Source organism: Dasypus novemcinctus, chromosome 1 (assembly GCF_030445035.2).
Source record: "Dasypus novemcinctus isolate mDasNov1 chromosome 1, mDasNov1.1.hap2, whole genome shotgun sequence".
NCBI lineage: Eukaryota > Metazoa > Chordata > Mammalia > Cingulata > Dasypodidae > Dasypus > Dasypus novemcinctus.
The window spans coordinates 89,529,106-89,547,307 of NC_080673.1; the positions used below are offsets into that span (position 1 = coordinate 89,529,106).

Below are 18,202 nucleotides of genomic sequence, written 5' to 3' on the forward strand. Positions count from 1 at the left end.
GAGTTGGGAATTTTTGAGCTGGAGCCCAGGAAGTGCACACATAGGAGAAGAACACAGAGGAATTGAGATGGCTCCTTAGACATGGCAGAAGCCCTGGGGAAAGACACAGAGCCATTCACCTGATAGTTTACAGCTGGACTTATGAAGAAAGCACAGCAGCTGAGCCCAGAGAGAAATGGAGCCCTGGGAAGAGAGGAACCCAAGAAGCCTGAACTCTTGGCAGATGTCGGAGACCATCTTGCCCCAATGCATGGAATAGAATTTAGTGAGGGAAGTAACTTATGCTTTATGGCCTGGTAACTATAAGCTTCTACCCCAAATAAATACCTTTATAAAACCAACAGATTTCTGGTATTTTGCATCAGCATCCCTTTGCTGACTAATATAGGAAATATTACAGTTCTGCGTAATTTCTACAGTTCTAATAATTTCCAAACTTTGTAAAAAGGCAAGGTGCGTTCACAGTGTCATTTTCCAGAAAAATTCTAAATGGTTTTATTGTGTTTTTAAAATATTTATTGAGGGAAGCGGACTTGGCCCAGTGGTTAGGGCATCCGTCTACCACATGGGAGGTCCATGGTTCAAATCCCGGGCCTCCTTGACCCGTGTGGAGCTGGCCCATGCTCAATGCTGATGGGCACAAGGAGTGCCGCACCACTCAGGGGTGTCCCTGTGTAGGGGAGTCCCACGCGCAAGGAGTGCACCCTGTAAGGAGAGCCGCCTGCCGTGAAAGAAAGTGCAGCCTGCCCAGGAATGGCGCCGCACACACGGAGAGCTGATGCAGCAAGATGACGTAACAAAAAGAGACATGGATTCCTGTGCAGCTGACAACAGAAGCGGACAAAAGAACACGCAGCAAATGGACACAGAGAACAGACAACCGGGGTGGGGGGAGGGAAGGGGAGAGAAATAAATAAAATAAAATAAATCTTAAAAAAATATATCTATTGAACATTTTCTTTTACCACTTAATTATCCAGGATCTAGAATAGTTATATATTCTAGATTAAGAAACTTAGTCAATGTTATATATTGAGTACATAGTAGGCACTCAGTAAGTATTTATTAAATGAATGAATTATATGTATAACAGAATGAAAAGAACTTTACTATTACATATCTGGAAAATTAAACTTGAAGATTAATAAAAAAAAAATCATATTGTGTAGTGTCTACAAAGGGGCTCTAAGTTAAGATTCAGGACAGCTTTACAAAGCGTATCTCTTTTTAATGTCCAGGGTGGATGAATTTTAGGTGAGTCAATGATTATAAACCACATTGTTCCATTAATTCTTGGAATCATCATTATAATCATCAAGTATGATGGTTTGGAGCTATGTACCCCAGAAAAACATTTTCTTAAATTTAATCTATTCCTGTGGGTGTGAACCCCTTGTAAGTAGAACCTTTGGAAGAGGTTACTTCAGTTAAGGTGTGACCCAATTCAATCAGGATGGTCATAATCTTGTTAGTAGAGTCCTTTACAAGTAGAAATGAAATTCAGACAGATAGAGAGAAAGCCACAGGAAGCAAGAAGCGGAAGGTCAGCAGAAACCAGAGGAGAAGGCCGATGTCAGTAGAGGCTGCCATGTGCATAGCCATGTAACAGAAGAACCCAGCAAGAGGATCAGAGGCAGTCAGCCCTAGAACACCAGTCTCTTTGGGAGAAAAGCATCACCTTATTGACACTTTGATTTGGACTTTTCCTAGCCTCAAAATGTGAGCCAGTAAATCACTGTTGTTTAAGTCAACCCATTGCATGGTATTGCTTGAACAGCAATACAGTAATACAGTTTACTAGGCATTCTCTAAAAGTCAAATAATCTTTTGAAAGGTTTACATGCATTATCTTATTTATTCTTCATGAATATCTAATGAGGTCATATCTATTAATAAAGAAATTGAAGCAGAGAGAGGTTAAGAAACTTATGTTATGTAGAAGCAGGATTTTAGTCTAGTTCAAGAGACTCTGTGTTAACCCCATAACTGCCTCTTTGAGGAAGAATGTTGAGAAGGTTTTCTGGCTCTCAGTAGAATACCTAGGAAGCTTGTGTAGAGTAGTTCTTTACTGCCTTTAGTGCTATTATACTATTCTTCCAGCCATATATTTATTGATCATCTACTACAAGCTGGGAACAGCCATGGGCTGGGGTAAACTGAATAGGAAGATGATCTGGGAGCCGACTCTTATGAGATTTATAGTCTAGTGGGGAAAGGAGGAAATTTAATAATATAACATTGTGGTGAAATATAGGGACCCATAAGAGGATCATCCAGTCCAAACATAGGGCAATTAGAGGCTTCCTAAGGAAGCGGCATCTGATTTGTTGTGTTTTTTTTTCTTTTCTCAAACTTTATTTCAAATTCAAAATTAAAATAAAATTCATAATTCTCAGTATGCTGCTCATACTAAGGATGAGGCCATTCAAAGTCAGTGAAATAAATCAGCTGTGTCCCTAGCTCCCATAAAAGTGCCAGACAGTCAATAAGTACTTGTTATATTTGTGGTGTTGAACTACCTGAGAAAAGATTTAGATACACCATGGTAACTACTCCTACCTTTCTTCAATCTACATTGATTTTTTTCCCTTCAGACCATGACAAAAAAAAGGAAATTTTCCTAAATGGTACCTTAATTCTGATCAATCCCAAAGCCTCGTAGCTTAGACTTCTTACCTGAAGGACTTGAACAGATTTGGCAATTCTAGTCATAATATCTTAGAGGGGCTTGAGATCAAAGAACAGAATTAATGAAATACATTGCTCGCCCTTTTTTACAAATCAAATTTTGAAGGTGTACCTTTGGGCACTTGTAAATGTTACTCCTAATTAACTCAAGAACTCTGATAGAGACAAAACCTACTCAAAGTCAAGGGTAGGTGGGTTTTGTGTTTATGTTAAGGGTTAATATCAGAATTTTGGCTACGATGCTTGCATGACTTAAAATAGGTGGCTATAGAATGGTGATTGAAGTGCTGTATGCAGAACTGTGTTATTATACCAAATGCCATTGATTGTGAACTTTGGAGGAGTTATATGCTTTATTAATGTGTATCAATAAAATTGATTTGTTTAAAAAAATAGGTGGCTTTAGGGTTAAGCAAAATAAGGTTATAAATAGTGGCTTTGGATGTTTTAAACTAAAATTGATGAATATTTAAATCCTTCCTGTTTAGCTAACTTGGGTTTAATTCATTTAAAAAATCATGACAAAACCTATGGTATTTTTAAGTGACCTTGTCTCATTCCAAAACCCACCTTGCCAAGGCAAAAGCATCATCAATAAAACTTGCACGATCAGCAGGAGAAAAGTTCTGGGAGGAGAAAGGAAGAGGTAAGAAACATGATTCTTAAAGTAAAACATGTTGAAAACATTAATATAAATAAAATGCTCTTAGAATAAAAAACAATTCACAGCCATTGCTATCTCTTACTTTGTGGTTGTCGGAGAGATTTGTAGCTATCCCGTCCCAAGTTGGTTCTTCATAGTTTACACGGTAAAACCCAATATGGTCTGGGTTTATTTTGAGAAAACCATTTCCATCAGGATTAGAAGAGTTCAAAGTGATTGCTGCAGTAGTAAATAAGCACTAATGAGAAACATGTTTGTATATACTATAAACACAGAGAAATTAAACTTAGAGGTTAGAAACAAGAGAAAAGAAATATTAGCTCAAGGAGTCAAGTTTGATTTGGATCCAAACTCCCAAAGCCTAATTTTTATTTAGTTGCTTAACTTTAGAACATCACTGGAGTGCGTGCACTGAAAAATAAACAAGTAATGTAAATAAGTGTCTTGTAATTTGTGACTCACACTTCTTACTGGCAGAAGCTTACCAAATGGGTGAAACAATTCTGCACTTGTCAATATGTCAGTAAAAGAAAATCATGCCTAAAGACAGAAGTGCATGCCTTCTGGGGTAGTCCATATATTCCTAATCATAACAGATTAACTACACAAAGAATATTCACTGGGGTAGCCTGGGGAGGATATAAAAATGTAAACTTTAAAAATATTTTACATATTCAAACCAACATTTAAATTGATGGAAATGGCTATTGTTAAGCAGAACAATGATTTGAGAGACTGCAATGCTTTTAAAATGTCAGGAAGATCTGCCATAGGACTAAAATTCAAACACAACATTCTTGATTTTGTAATCCATTTCATACTTGTTCTTCAATTTTATTTATCTTTGTAAACTTCTCTACTTCCTTCTTTCAATTGATTACATCAATGCATTTTCATCCATGGATTTATGAAATGAACCTTCATTATAAAATGGCATTCAATATTTGCATAGGGCTTTAGGATATAGATTTTAGAAGTTCAACATTGAAGGGACAAATGTTTTAGGTTAAAGATACTGAAATTAATTATCTCACTTAAAATAATAGCAATGTTCTGATATGACCAGTCTTTGCTCATGTTACTCCAATACTTTCCAATGCACATACTCTTTTGTTTGCAATTTATATCATGATGTGGGAGTGCTAAGCATATTTGAAGAATTTCAGGTAGTTTAATGTAGTGAAAATGTAGGGTGTGATATTGGAAAATAGGGCATGAGGCTCAAACTATAAGCTGTAACTTCTGCTTGAAGGTCCACATGCCATATTAAGGAATCCATCTTCCAAAAAATGGGAAAGGGAAGGTTTTCTAAAATTTATTGTGGTAACATATAAATAACATAAAATTAGCCATTTTAACCATTTTTAAGAGTACAATTCAGTGGCATTAATTATTTTTACAGGGTTATTCTACCAAGTGTGCACTACCAAAACTTTTTCATCACTCAAATCAGAAACTCTTTATCCTTTAAGTAATAACTTCCCATTCTCTCCTTCCCATTCTACCCCCTACCTCCAGCTCCTGGTAACCTCTAATCTTTCTTATTCTAGATATTTCATAGATGTGGAATCATACAATATTTGTCCTTTTGTGTCTGGCTTATTTCACAGCATAATGTATTCAAGATTCATCATGTTGTTGCATATAATAGAATTTCATTCCTTTTTATGACTGAACAGTATTCCATTGTATGGATATACCACATTTTATTTATATATTCATCTGTAGATGGGACACTTGGGCTGTTCCTACGTTGTGAATTGTGAAGAATGCTGCTATGAACATTGGTGTACAAATATATGTTTGATTCCCTTATTTCATTCTCTGGGGGTATATACCTAAGAGTAGAATTGATGGGTAATGTGGTCATTCTATGTTTAATTTTTGAGGAACTTCCAAGTGGTTGCACCATTTCACATGATCACTGACAATGCATGAGGATTCCAATTTCTCCACATCCTTGCTAACACTTGTTAGTTTTGTTTTTCAAAATAATAGCCATCCTTATCATCCTCAATGATACAAAAGCAGGTATGCAGTGGTATCTCATTGTGGCTTCGACTTACATTGATAGGGAAGATTTTTAAGCAGGGAAATAACATGCCCAAGTCTGTTTTCTAGAAAGATAATTTTGATAGTGGTGTGGGAGATATATTGGAAGGTGATTCTGGAGCAGGAAAACTAATTCAGAGTACACTGTGATAATCTAGGGCAAGAGAAAATGAGGGCTTACACTAATGTGGAAATGATGAAAACAGAAAGGTGGTGATGGATACAAGGACACATCATGGGTGAAATCAGCCCCAACTGTTCTGACTGGATGTGGGCAGTTAGAGGAGGGGAGGATGGCTTGCATGACTGGATGAATAATGATGTTGCCGTTAGGGAATAGAGGATGAGGAAGTTTAGAAGGAAAGATGATTTAAATTTTGGAAGTGTTTGCAAAGTCTGGAAGATATCCAGGGCCTAGTAGTTTTTCATAATATATGGGTAACTTTTCAACAAGACAATAAGTTTCTTTAGGAAATTTTAGAGGAGGTACTTGACAAATGAAAAGCCCTTACCTCACTCATGTAGTATTTATCTTTCTTTGTCATTCTTCCATGGATAAGTTGTTGAAAAGAGGCTAATCTTTTGGCAACTGTGCACTTTGAATATTTGTATCAGGAGGAGTGTCTTTTGCTAAACATAGAGTCATAAGTTACAGGATAAAAAGCCTGAACTTTTGAGTCTGACAGACCTTGGGAAAAATCCTTGCTCTGTGACTTAACTAACTGTAAGATTTGGGCCAAATCACTTGACCTCTCTGTGTCCCAGTTCACCATAAGGGAAATAGGGATAAAACTACCTCCTAGGGCTGTTGTGAAGATTAAATAAGATAACAGAGGATTGTGGGAAAATGGTGACAGACTAACAGGCAGAACTGAATGCTCTCACAAAAACAAGGGAATATTAAATCTCACCTGGCCTTACATTCTTTTAAAATTAAATCGAGAAAGAGCCAAACTGTCCAAAGGACCTGCTTTGGGGGTCAGCAGACCAGGACAGGAGGGGGACAGAGAGACAAGGAAGCCTAAATGACAAACATGAGTTGCTAAGACCCAAGATATTAAGCTGGGGTAAAACCCCTGGCTCACTGCAGCCGACTGAGAGGGAAACAGACAACTTCCTCCTTGTCAACTATTTCAAGGGAAAAGGGAGGGGAGATCAGGGTGCTTTTGATCAAAGAATTCGGCCAGCAGAACCCACTTTGAATCTCCGATCTGGAGATGCAACACAGGAACACAGGAAAGCAGAGACCTAAAGGTGTGTTGATAAGCGCCATCTTCTGGTTGATCTGGAAATTGCATGGACAAAATTTGTTCATGCTCTGTATCCAACCCCTGGCACAAAATCTGCACCTCACTTTGACCTGATTTTGAAAACTTAAGCTGGGCAATTTTAAAGATCATGAATAAGTTGAACCAAATATCAAAGAAAAGCTGTGGAAAAACAAAGAAAACCAAAAGGCAAGAGAGAGAAATTAGCCATCAGAGTAAATTCACCAACATATTCATATGCCTAGACATCAGCAAAAAATTACAAGCAGTACTAGGAAACAGGAGGAGATGCCCCAGGCAAAACAACAAACTACATATCCTGAAAAGACACAGGATTTAAGACAATTAATCAGTGATAATTACACAACTCTCCTAAATCACTTCAAAGAATTTAAAGAAAATATGACTAAAGAAATAAAGGATATTAAGAAGACACTAAAAAAAAAAGAGAGAGAGAAAAAAGACACTAAGACAGCATAAAGAACAATTTGAAAGCCTGCAAATAAAAGTAACAGACCTTACAGGAATGAAAGATATGATGGATGAGATTAAAAATACATTAGAGGAACAACCAACAAGATGGCAGCAGAGTAAGGAGCTCCGAGAGTGAGCTCCTATTACAGGGCAGTTAGTAAACACAGAGCTCTCTGGAGCTAGGTGAACCACCTGTTTGGGGGCCAGAAGAGCATCCTGCTACATCCTTGAAGGAATGGAAGAAGACTGCCCATCTGCAGAGAAGATTCATAAGTAGAGTGCTCCATGTCATGGAGGCCAGTGCATATCCTCCACTGGAGGCACAAGCTGCCTCAGGAGCTGTTTCACAGATGGAATTGAAAGATCCACTTCCCAAAAACGGGGAGGAAGAGACGGTTGGGCACCAACTTCAGCTACTGATGAGTAAATTCAGCGGGTTAAAGTATAATCCTAGGGAAGCAGATTTGGCTCTATGGATGGGGCATCTGTCTACCACATGGGAGGTCCAAGGTTCAAACCCAGGGCCTCCTGACCCATGTGATGTGCTGGCCCATGTGCAGTGCTGGTGTGCGCAAGGAGTGCTGTGCCACGCAGGGGTGTCTTCCACATAGGGGAGCCCCAAGCGCAAGGAGTGCACCCCACAAGGAGAGCTGTCCAGTACAAAAAAAGTGCAGCCTGCCCAGGAATGGTGCCGCCCACATGGAGAGCTGTCACAGCAAGACGACACAACCAAATAAGACACAGATTCCACGTGCTGCTAACAAGAATACAAGCAGACACAGAAGAACACACAGCAAATGGACACAGAGAGCAGATAACTGGGGGTGGGGGGGAAGGGAGAGAAATAAATAAAAAATAAAAACTTTTTTTTCAAAAAAGTATACTCTTGAGAACAGTTAAAGTTTGAGCATGTGCAAGCCAGAAAGGGACCAGCAGCCGCCATCTTAACTCTGCACTTGGCACAAGGGGAAGTGGGGTGGACTGAAAATCACAGTGCTGGTCAGGACCAGCTTCTTTATATCCAGGCCAGATTGCAGCTCTAGGTGGGGTCCCAGTGCCACCTCCAGCAGGGAGAAAGATGCAGGGACCTGTGCCAGCATCTCTGGGAAATTACCAGTCAGGCCTCAGAGGCTTGTGATTATCTTACTCGGGTGGCATGAGCCACCCCAGGAGATATTCTGTGGCTGGAATTGGAAGCTTCATTTCCAAAAAAAGGGGAGGAGAAGACAGTCAGCTGCCAATTTCAGCTACTGATTGGTAGATTCGACTGGCTAAGATATAACCCTAGGAACAGCTAGCGTGTGAATCTGCCCAAGTTGGAAAGAGCCTGTGGCTGCCATTTTGACTCAGCCCACAGCCTGGTAGGAAGCTGGGCTGACTGAAAATCACAGTGATGGGAGGAACCAGTTTCTTTACCCAGATCAACGTGCAGCCCTAGACTAGGCTTCAGCCCCACCTCTGGCAGGAAGGAGACTGGTGGGCCCTGACCAGTCTATCCAGATAACTGCAGGTACCTTTGGCTGGCACAGACTGAAAATCAGAAATCTACTGGGGCAACTGCAGTCATCCTGGACCTGCACTGCACAGATTGCTGTCCACACCTGCAGCTCCATCCCTGCCCTAGGCAGGAGAGAGAGGGACGTGAAGCCTCATCAGTCTCTCTGGGCAACTACAGTCTAGGCCTTCACAACTTGGATTATTCCACACAGCTATGACTCTGTCCCTACCCCTGGCAAAGGAGAAAGTTGGGAGAGGCTTGACTGGTCCCTGGCACAATGAGCGTAGCTTGAGCCTCCACAGCTTATAGCACCAATTGCAACCTTGGCTTCTATTGCACAACAAGCAAGGGAGAAAGGGCAGGAAGCCCTTTCTAAAGAAGAAAAAAAAATCGTACCCAGAATAAACACTCTAGTAAGCCACATGCCAAGACATCAACAAAAAATATAATCCACACTAAGAAACAGGAAGCCATGGCCCAGTTAAAGGAACAAGATAAACCTCCAGATGACATAAAGAGTTGAGACATCTAATCATAGATGTTCAAAAAAATCTCCTTAATAAATTCAATGAGATGGTTAAAGAGATTAAGGATATTAAGAAGACATTGGGTGAGCACAAAGAAGAATTTGAAAACATACCTAGAGTAATAGCAGATCTTATGGGAATGAAAGGTGCAATAAATGAAATTTAAAAAACATTGGAATCATATAATAGCAGATTTTAGGAGACAGAAGAAAGGATTGGTGAGCTTGAAGAAATGGCCTTTAAAAGTGAACATACAAAAGAACAGATGAAGGAAGGAATGGAAAAAATTGAACAAAGTCTCTGGGAAATAAATGACAGCAAAAAGCATGCAAACATATGCGTCATGGGTGTCTGAGAAGGAGAAGAAAAGGGAAAAGGTGCAGAAGGAATATTAGAATAAATAATAGTAGAAAATTTCCCAACCTTATTAAAGGACATAGATATCCATGTCCAAGAAGCACAATGTACTCCCATCTGAAAAATTCCAAATAGACCAACTCAGAGACACATACTCATCAGAATGTCAAATGCCAAAGACAAAGAGAGAATTCTGAGAACAGCAAAAGAAAATCAATGCCTAACATATAAGGGATATCCAATAAGATTAAGTGCTGATTTTTCACCAGAAACCATGGAGGAAAGAAGACAGTGGTCCAATATATTTAAGATACTACAAGAGAACAATTTCCAGTCAAGAATCTTATATCCAGCAAGACTGTCTTTCACAAATGAGTGTGAGATTAGAATATTCACAGATAAACAGAAATTGAGAGAATTTCTAAGCAAGAGACCAGATTTTTAGGAAATACTAAAGGGTGTGCTAGAGCCTGAAAAAAAAGGCAGGAGACAGAGGCCTGGAAGAGAGTCTAGAAATGAAGATTATATCAACAAAAGTTACTAAAAGTGTCGAAAGACTGGTGAAAATAAAATATGACAGATAAAACTCAAATAGTCAGGAATAAATTAACCAACAATATAAAGTACTTGTATTCAGAAAACTGCAACTCAATGTTAAAAGAAATCAAAAAAGTCCGAAATAACTGGAAGAACATTCCATGCTCATGGATTGGAAGACTAAATATCATTAAGATGTCAATTCTACTTAAATTGATATACAGATTCAATGCAATCCTGATAAAAATTCCGCAGTATTAAAAAAAAAATTGAGGGAAGTAGACATGGCTCAACTGATAGAGCATCCATCTACCATATAGAGGGTCCAGGGTTTGATCCCCAGGGCCTCCTGACCTGTGTGGTAAGCTGGCCCACATGCAGTGCTGCCGCACACAAGGAGTGCCATGCTACATGGGGCACACCCACGTAAGGGTGCCCCATGCGCATGGAGTGTGCCCTGCAAGGAGAGCCATCCAGCTTGAAAAAAGCGCAGCCTACCCAAGAGTGGCGCCACACACACACACAGATGATGCAGCAAGATGACGCAACAAAAAAGAGATGCAGTTTCCCAGTGCTGCCAGATAATGTAAGCGGACGCAGAAGAACATACAGTGAATGAACACAGAGGGCAGATAACAGGAGGGAAGGCGGGGGGAATAAATAAATAAATAAATAAATACCTCTTAAAAAACTGAAAACACATCATCAAATTCATTTGGAAGGGTTAGGGGTCCTGAATAACCAGAAACATCATAAAAAGGAAAAGCAAACCCTCTCCAGACTTTAAATTATATTACGTAGCTACAGTGGTAAAAACTGCATGATACTGGCATAAAGACAGACACATAGGACCAATGGAACCAAACTGATGGTTTAGAAACAGACCCTCACACGTATGGTCAAGTGATTTTTGACTAGCCTGTCAGACCCACACAGCTTGGGCAGAACAATCCATTGAAAAAAATGGTGCTGAAAGAATTGGATGTCCATAGCTGAAAGAAGGAAAGAAGATCCCTATCTTACACCTTACCCAAAAAGTAACTCAAAATGAATAAAAAACCTAAAAATAAAAGCAAGAAACATAAAACTTCTAGAAGAAATTGTAGGAAAATATCTTCAAGACCTGGTGGTAGGGGTGGGTTCTAAAAGGAGATAAGAGGAGTACTGAGACGGACTACTGATGTTTAATGTATGCAGAAGTTTTAATTAGCTTTACTGTAAAAGTGTGGAAATGTATAGAGTGAATGGTAACATATAGTGTAACAGCTAGTTTATAAATAGGGATGTGGCTGAAAATGGTAGTCTAGGTATGTCATTGCCAATTGATAGAATGCTAGAGAATAATCTAGGAACTGAATAGCACAGTAAATCAGTGGATGAGAATTGTGGTTGATGGTACAGAAGCAAGAGTGTCCTTTGTGAGCAAATGTACAACACTACTGCAGGGTGCTGGGAATGTGGAGATGCTTGGGAAAAATACAACTGGAGTGCCCAATGGACTGTGGTTAGCAGTAATAATATAATATTCTTGCATCTATGTAAAAGATGTACTGTTTTGATAATGAAGCAGTATGGAAAGTGTGAGCCAAATGTACACTATGAACATGGTAACAGTCAGATGATATTTATTATCTTATCAATAGCAAATGTTCCACCAAGTGTGGTTTGTTAATGGAGGGGTGTTGTTTGGGAATTCTGTACATGTGCATGATTGTTTTATAAGTTTACAACTTCTGTCATAAAAAACATATTTAAAAAATAATAATAGGGTGGGTTGGGGGAAAAACACACCAAATGTAAGATAAGGAATATGATTCATAGTGAGATTTTGACAATATTCTTTCATAATTTGTAACAAACATCTCACTACAAAGCAAGGTGTTGGTGGAGGGTTGATGTATGGGACCCCTGTATGATGTTATGTATGTTTGCTTTTTAAGTTTACAACTTTTACTAAACACTTAATTGTTTATGTATGTTTACATATAAATGATATAAAGATAATAATAATAATAGGGTTAGTTGGGGGAAAATACTTTGGTTAGTATTAATATTTTGACAATGCTCTTTAATCATTAGTTGAAAAGGTTTAACAACAATGCAAGTTATTGGTAGTAGGGTGAGTTATGAGAGTCCTGTATGGTGTTATATATGTTTGTTTTTTAAGTTCACAACTATTATTATACACTTATTTTTATGTATGTTTATGTATGAGTGATATACTTCAATAAATTAATTAAAAATACATTAGAGACGCATAAAAACCTATTTGAATTGCTTGAAGACAGAATTGGTGATTTCTAAGACAGCACATCTGAACTGGAAAGGACAGGGAAACAGAAAGAGAAGAGAATGGAAAAATGGAAGAGTCTCAGGGAATTGAATAACAACACAGAATGCTCAAACATTTGTATTACTGGTATCCCAGAAGAAGAAGAGAATGGAAATGGGGCAAAAAGAATATTTGAGGAAATAATGATCAAAAACTTCCCACCCCTTATGAAGGACATAAAATCAATATCCAAGAAGGACAATGCACTCTAAACAGAAAATACAAACAGATAGACCTATCCCAAGACACCTATCCAGAATGACAAATATCAGAGAGGATTCTGAAAGCAGGAAGAGAAAAACAAAGCATCACACACAAGGGAACCTCAATAAGATTAAGTGGCGACCTCTCATCAGAAACCATGGAGAAGAGAAATGGTATAGTATACGTTCAGAAGTGAGGGTGAGTTCAAACTCTTCACAGACAAACAACAACTGTTAGAATATGTTACCAAAAATTCAGATTTGCAAGAGATGCTAAAGCTGGTGCTGCAGCCTGAAAGGAAAAAACAAGGGCAAGAGATTTGGGGAAGAGTTTAGAAATAAAGGTTATTAGGAAGGGTAAACTAAAGGATAAGAAGACAGACAACAAAACAATATGAAAACAGAGAGCTGAAGGTCAAAATGGATGAAGTAAGTAATGCCGTTTTAGGAACAGCACTGTTAAATGATTGAAGTCCCCAATCAAAAGACATAGACTGATAGAATGGGTAAAAAATATGAGCCATCTCTATGTTGTCTACAAGAGACACACCTCAGACATAAGGACACAACCAGGTTAAAAGTTGAAAGGTTGGAAAAAGGTATTCCATACAAATAGTAACCAAAAAAGAGCTGGAATAAACCAGATAAATGTAAAATAACATTATAGTATATGAACAATAATTACTCATGCAACTGGCAAGTTATTCCTGTGATCAGTATTCTGTAATTTTTTTCATACAAAATAAACACTTGCCTTTAATTGGGAAAAAAAAGATAACATAGGTAAAGGGTTGTTCACATAGTTATGTATCCAACAGATGGTAGCTATCCCCACTATTATGAAAGGAGATATGCCATCATTTCCATAAATAGCAAAGCAAATATAAATAACATTGAGAAGTTCCTGGCAATCCATCTAAATGCTACAGTATTTTAGTGTGCTTTATAGGTACCTAGTTAAGCCCTTCTAGAGTTACTGTGATTTTTATCACTTTATAGATGAGGAAGCTGATATCCAGGAAGTTGGTAGTTAAGGACTTTCCAGGTTCATTCTACTTTCAGAACAGTTGTCAACAGCAAAATGCCGTTAGGTTGTTTAGTTATATAATGAAGTAAGTAGGACTAAAGTACTGATGCTTATTCTCAGTGGTGTGTAGAATTAAAGGTGCATGTTTCCTTTTGTTTCCCCCATTTATTATTTATTTATTTTCTGAATATAAAAGCCATGTGTATTCTTTGTGGAACACTTGGAAAATACAAAAAAAAAAAGGATAAAAGATATAAAAATTACCCACCATTATGTTGTTTATCTTCTATGTGCATGTGTCTTTTGTTTGGGTATGTGTGTGTACATTTTCCATACACACACACACACACACAAACACAGAATACATATTGAGATCCTAGTCATTTTATGACTAGTAATCTTTTTTTACTTGAAGTTATATTGTAAACATTTTGCAATTGCATTACATATATATGAAAATGTAAGTTTAATGACCATATGATACTCTATAACTCTATAAGTCGTTTTGTTCTGTCTCTTATTAATTCTACGCATAAAAGTATTGAATGAACTGTTCCTTCAGAGCGGCTCTTTCTGGGAAGTTCCTTTTTTCTATTATTTGTCTTGATGATAGAGCAGACTGGTAATTACCTTTTCAAAATTTCATTCAGAGCTATTTAATATGAGCCCAAGTAGATTTCAGTAACAGAACAAAAATAACAGTTCTTTATTATTACTATCTTATATAAATAATTATAGCAAACTTTAAACAACTAGACAGCTTAGGATAGCCTGGGATTCCCAGAAGAATAAACATTTTTTCTATGGTGATATACATATTGTGCTGCATGGATCCTTTAAGTGAATTATTTTGCAGTGGAAAATGAAAGAGTTTATGTCTTAATTAAATTTTGTACTTCATCTAGTAAAAAAAAACCTGAAAGATACAAGAAGTATACTTTTTAACTAATGATGCAAAAATTATATGAGGAGAGCTAAAATTTTCAAGTTGGGTATACTATAAGAATTTGGGGTCAAGGAAAATAAATTCAACTTCTGAATTTAAGACTAACGTGAATTCAATGTAAAATGAAAATGAACTGATTATCCATTTGTGGAAATGTTTTTAACAAATCAACCATTCAAGCAAGTATCAGAATTGTGTTACAAATAGTTACAGGGTCTTTCCTACATTTCAGCAAGTAACCATCCTGGTGTGTGTGAAGCGAATCTCCCTGACAAGGAAGGCATAATTTTAATATGTAATATGCAATGAGTGTAAATCTAGAAAAATGTACCTTGCATATCATGAGGAAGGCTTATCACCATCAATAATTTTGGGGATTGGGAAGAAATAATCTCAAAAGAGAGTTAGGGGAAGTGGACTTGGTTCAATGAATAGGGTGTCCCCGGTTTAAACCCAGGACCTACTTGACCCATGTGGAGTGGCCCATGCGCAGTGCTGATGTGTGCAAGGAGTGCCCTGCCACGTAGGGGTGTCCCCCACGTAGGGGAGCCCCACACGCAAGGAGTGTACCCCGTAAGGAGAGCTGCCCAGCGCGAAAGAAAGTGCAGCCTGCCCAGGAATGGTGCTGCACACACGGAGAGCTGACACAGCAAGATGACGCAACAAAGAGAGACAGATTCCCAGTGCTGCTGACAAGAATAGAGGCATACACAAAAGAACACACAGCGAATGGACACAGAGAGCAGACAACTGGGGCGGTGGGGGCGGGGGGAGATGGGGGAGGAAGGGAGAGAAATAAATCTTTAAAAAAAAATAAGCTAGGTAGTGAGGATCTGTCAGTGTGTCTCCAGTCAGTGCAGGAAAGGCGGGTGCCAAACAGATAGAGTGTGCACATGTGTTCCAGGCCATCTGGCAAGCCTAGTCCTAGAGTGAAAAGTGCATGTGGAAGGGACCTGTTAGCTGTTCAATCCACTGTTTGCTTTTCCTCTTGCACAGTGTTATATAGTACACAGCTCGACTATACTTACTAGCTTCCCTTGTAGTCAAGTGTGCATGTTATTGAGAATTGGCCAGAAAATGAGAGCAGAAGTAATAGATGCATGTCTAGGCCTGGTCCATTAAACCTCCCTCCATGCTTGGTCTTCCACTATCTTCCTGTCTCTGCTGGCTCGATGCAAAGGTTCAGCAGGGGTCTTCAAGATGCCAGGGTAGAGGAACCAGGAAAGAAGAAAAAGAGGACTAATAAGCCACCATTTGGAGGAGAGTGACGTGGGACAGCTGCCTGGTTAGGAACACCTCTCTCTGACTGTTGCCTGAATGAGAAATTTATTGCATCAAGCCATTATTGATAGCTCTAAATGCAAGAACCAGACTTTCCTTGCTAATACAACATATAAAGCTGTTACCACTTGATGATCTCTCTAAAATAATAGAAGTACTTTACCTCTCCCTTTATCCTTTCTAAATAAACTTTCTTTCTGGGATAATATACTCTAACTGGCTGATATGAGCATTTTGGTTCACTTGAATGAAATATTTTATCTGTATAAATTAACAACTTAGTATTCTTAGTTAATCCCTTGTATGTTTGTTTTATGTGAATAAATCTTCCAAGACTTGGTTGACAAGGGATGAACTGATGAAATCAAGCTCCTCAACGACAAAACTGATGAATATTCCCTGAATCCATAATGAACTGATCAAAGCTCAGACATTCTAAGAGATTCAATTGAGAGGATGAAGAATCTATCTTTGTCATTCAATACAAATGAAAGTGCATATCATTATTTTGGTATGAAACATTTAGGTGTGACTATTATCAAATTTTAGTGATATCTTATTATATGATAGTCAGAATTTGGATATCTGAACCATCCAGAATGCATTCTCAAACCTCGAACCAAGTTATAAAAACAGTCATCACCAAGTTATACCATCTCCGAGGTCCTAGACCACCTTTTAAGACCCTTCGCACTTTTGTGATAATTTTCAATTCTTCCTCAATGTTAGGAAGCAGCAAATTAAAAGCAAAAATTTGGTGTAACACTAAACGTAGATGCAAAAATTTGATGTAATACTAAATGTAGCCAAAATAGTAGCTGATTCTAAAAATAGAGACACAATTAACATATACACAGATTACCTCTACAAAAATAGCAGTCTGGGACAAACAACCCTAGGATTTACTAAACTCTTGTTAAGTATGATGCATAGTTTGTGACTTCAAGGATCTTGTAATTTAGTTGAAAAGAAAAGAAAGCGCATACGTAGCTTAAAAACTGATGCTTTTAAAAATTAAAGTAATGGGGAGTAGATGAGCATGAGCACCTGCTTCCCATGTATGAGGTCCCAGGTATGATCCCTGGTACCTCCTAGAAACAAAAAAACAAAAGCAAACAAACAAATAGGAAAACCAATTCTTATTGGGGAAAAAATGTAGCTCGGTGATTGAGCACCTGCTTCCCATGCACATGGTCCTGGGTTCAATGCCCAGTACCTCCTGAAAAAAAACCCAGAACAATAACAAAATATAAAGTAATAATACAAGGAGTATAAAGACTACTGAAAATGACAGCATAAAATATACTACGAAAGATGAAAGGAGAGATTATTGAGGTATATAGCCAGAGAAGGCTTTTTCTTTTGTTAGAAATTGCAAGTTTACTTTTTTTAATGTACAAAATACCATGTCCAATACAACTATAAATAAAATGCCTTGGGGAAAGCCCTACTATTGTCTGGAAATTTCCAACAATGAAACGTCAAAGAAATGGGAGTAGGGGGATGGGCTGGTAACCTGAGTTGGTTGCCCGTTCAGTAAACTCAGGACATGTTAGTCATCTGTGCTCTGAACTGAGAGCTGAAGATGTCCTCAAACAGGAAACAGGAACTTATTGCATAGCCTAAAAATGGAGCAGGCACTTTGAAGTAGGAAGAGATGTCTAGTTTGCTTCTGGCCGAGTGACCAGACATGATTCTGAAGTTTCAGATAAAGGTAGGTTTGTCATCAAAGCTCTGTGGACATCAAAGCCTCTACATTTATTCCTTCATTCCCTCAATAAAAAGTGATTAGGGGGTTGCCAGCAGTAGTGCCTGCTGGAGATACAGAACAAGAAAAAAAGATTAAGCCCCATTTCCTCAAAGAATACTCTGTGGAGAGGAGACTCAGATAAGTCAATGGTTACAGAAAAGTGTGTTAAATGTAATGGCGGAGGGATAGCGAGGGATAGAGACCCCCTGCTCTTTTTGTGACACCTGCATCCTCTCTCCAGAACACATGTCCCCTCTACAACCCTTCAATTCTTTTGCTTTTCTAAACTCTGCCCTAGGTCTAGGTGTAAATGATCTTTTCTTTAGTAACTGCTCCCATCAAATCTGGGCAGATGTTCTCCTGTGAGTACCTTTGACTCTCTCCACTACTGCACCAGGTACTCATGACATGGTATAATACATTTGCTTGCTGCCCCATCTATATGCCCTAAGACAATAAGTTCCATGAGGGTAAGAATTATGCCATTTTTTACAGCTTTATCTCAACATCTACCACAGTACCTAACATATAAGTTAGTTCTCAGTTATTGCTTGCTTGAAATAATTATTTAAATCATTTTCTGAATATCCTATCTACT

At 38.3% G+C, this 18,202-nt stretch overlaps 1 protein-coding gene across 1 annotated transcript in view; it reads right to left on the bottom strand.

Annotated features, from left to right (window-relative positions):
* The window catches only part of ENPEP (glutamyl aminopeptidase), a 117,912-nt gene that overhangs the window by 34,058 nt on the left and 65,652 nt on the right, over positions 1–18,202 (bottom strand). The window contains exons 12-13 of the mRNA XM_058294092.2: positions 3,435–3,571; positions 3,259–3,314 (exon numbers count right to left, since the gene is read on the bottom strand). Coding sequence (XP_058150075.1) covers positions 3,259–3,314; positions 3,435–3,571 — 193 coding nt within the window. The remainder of the gene's footprint in view (positions 1–3,258; positions 3,315–3,434; positions 3,572–18,202) is intronic.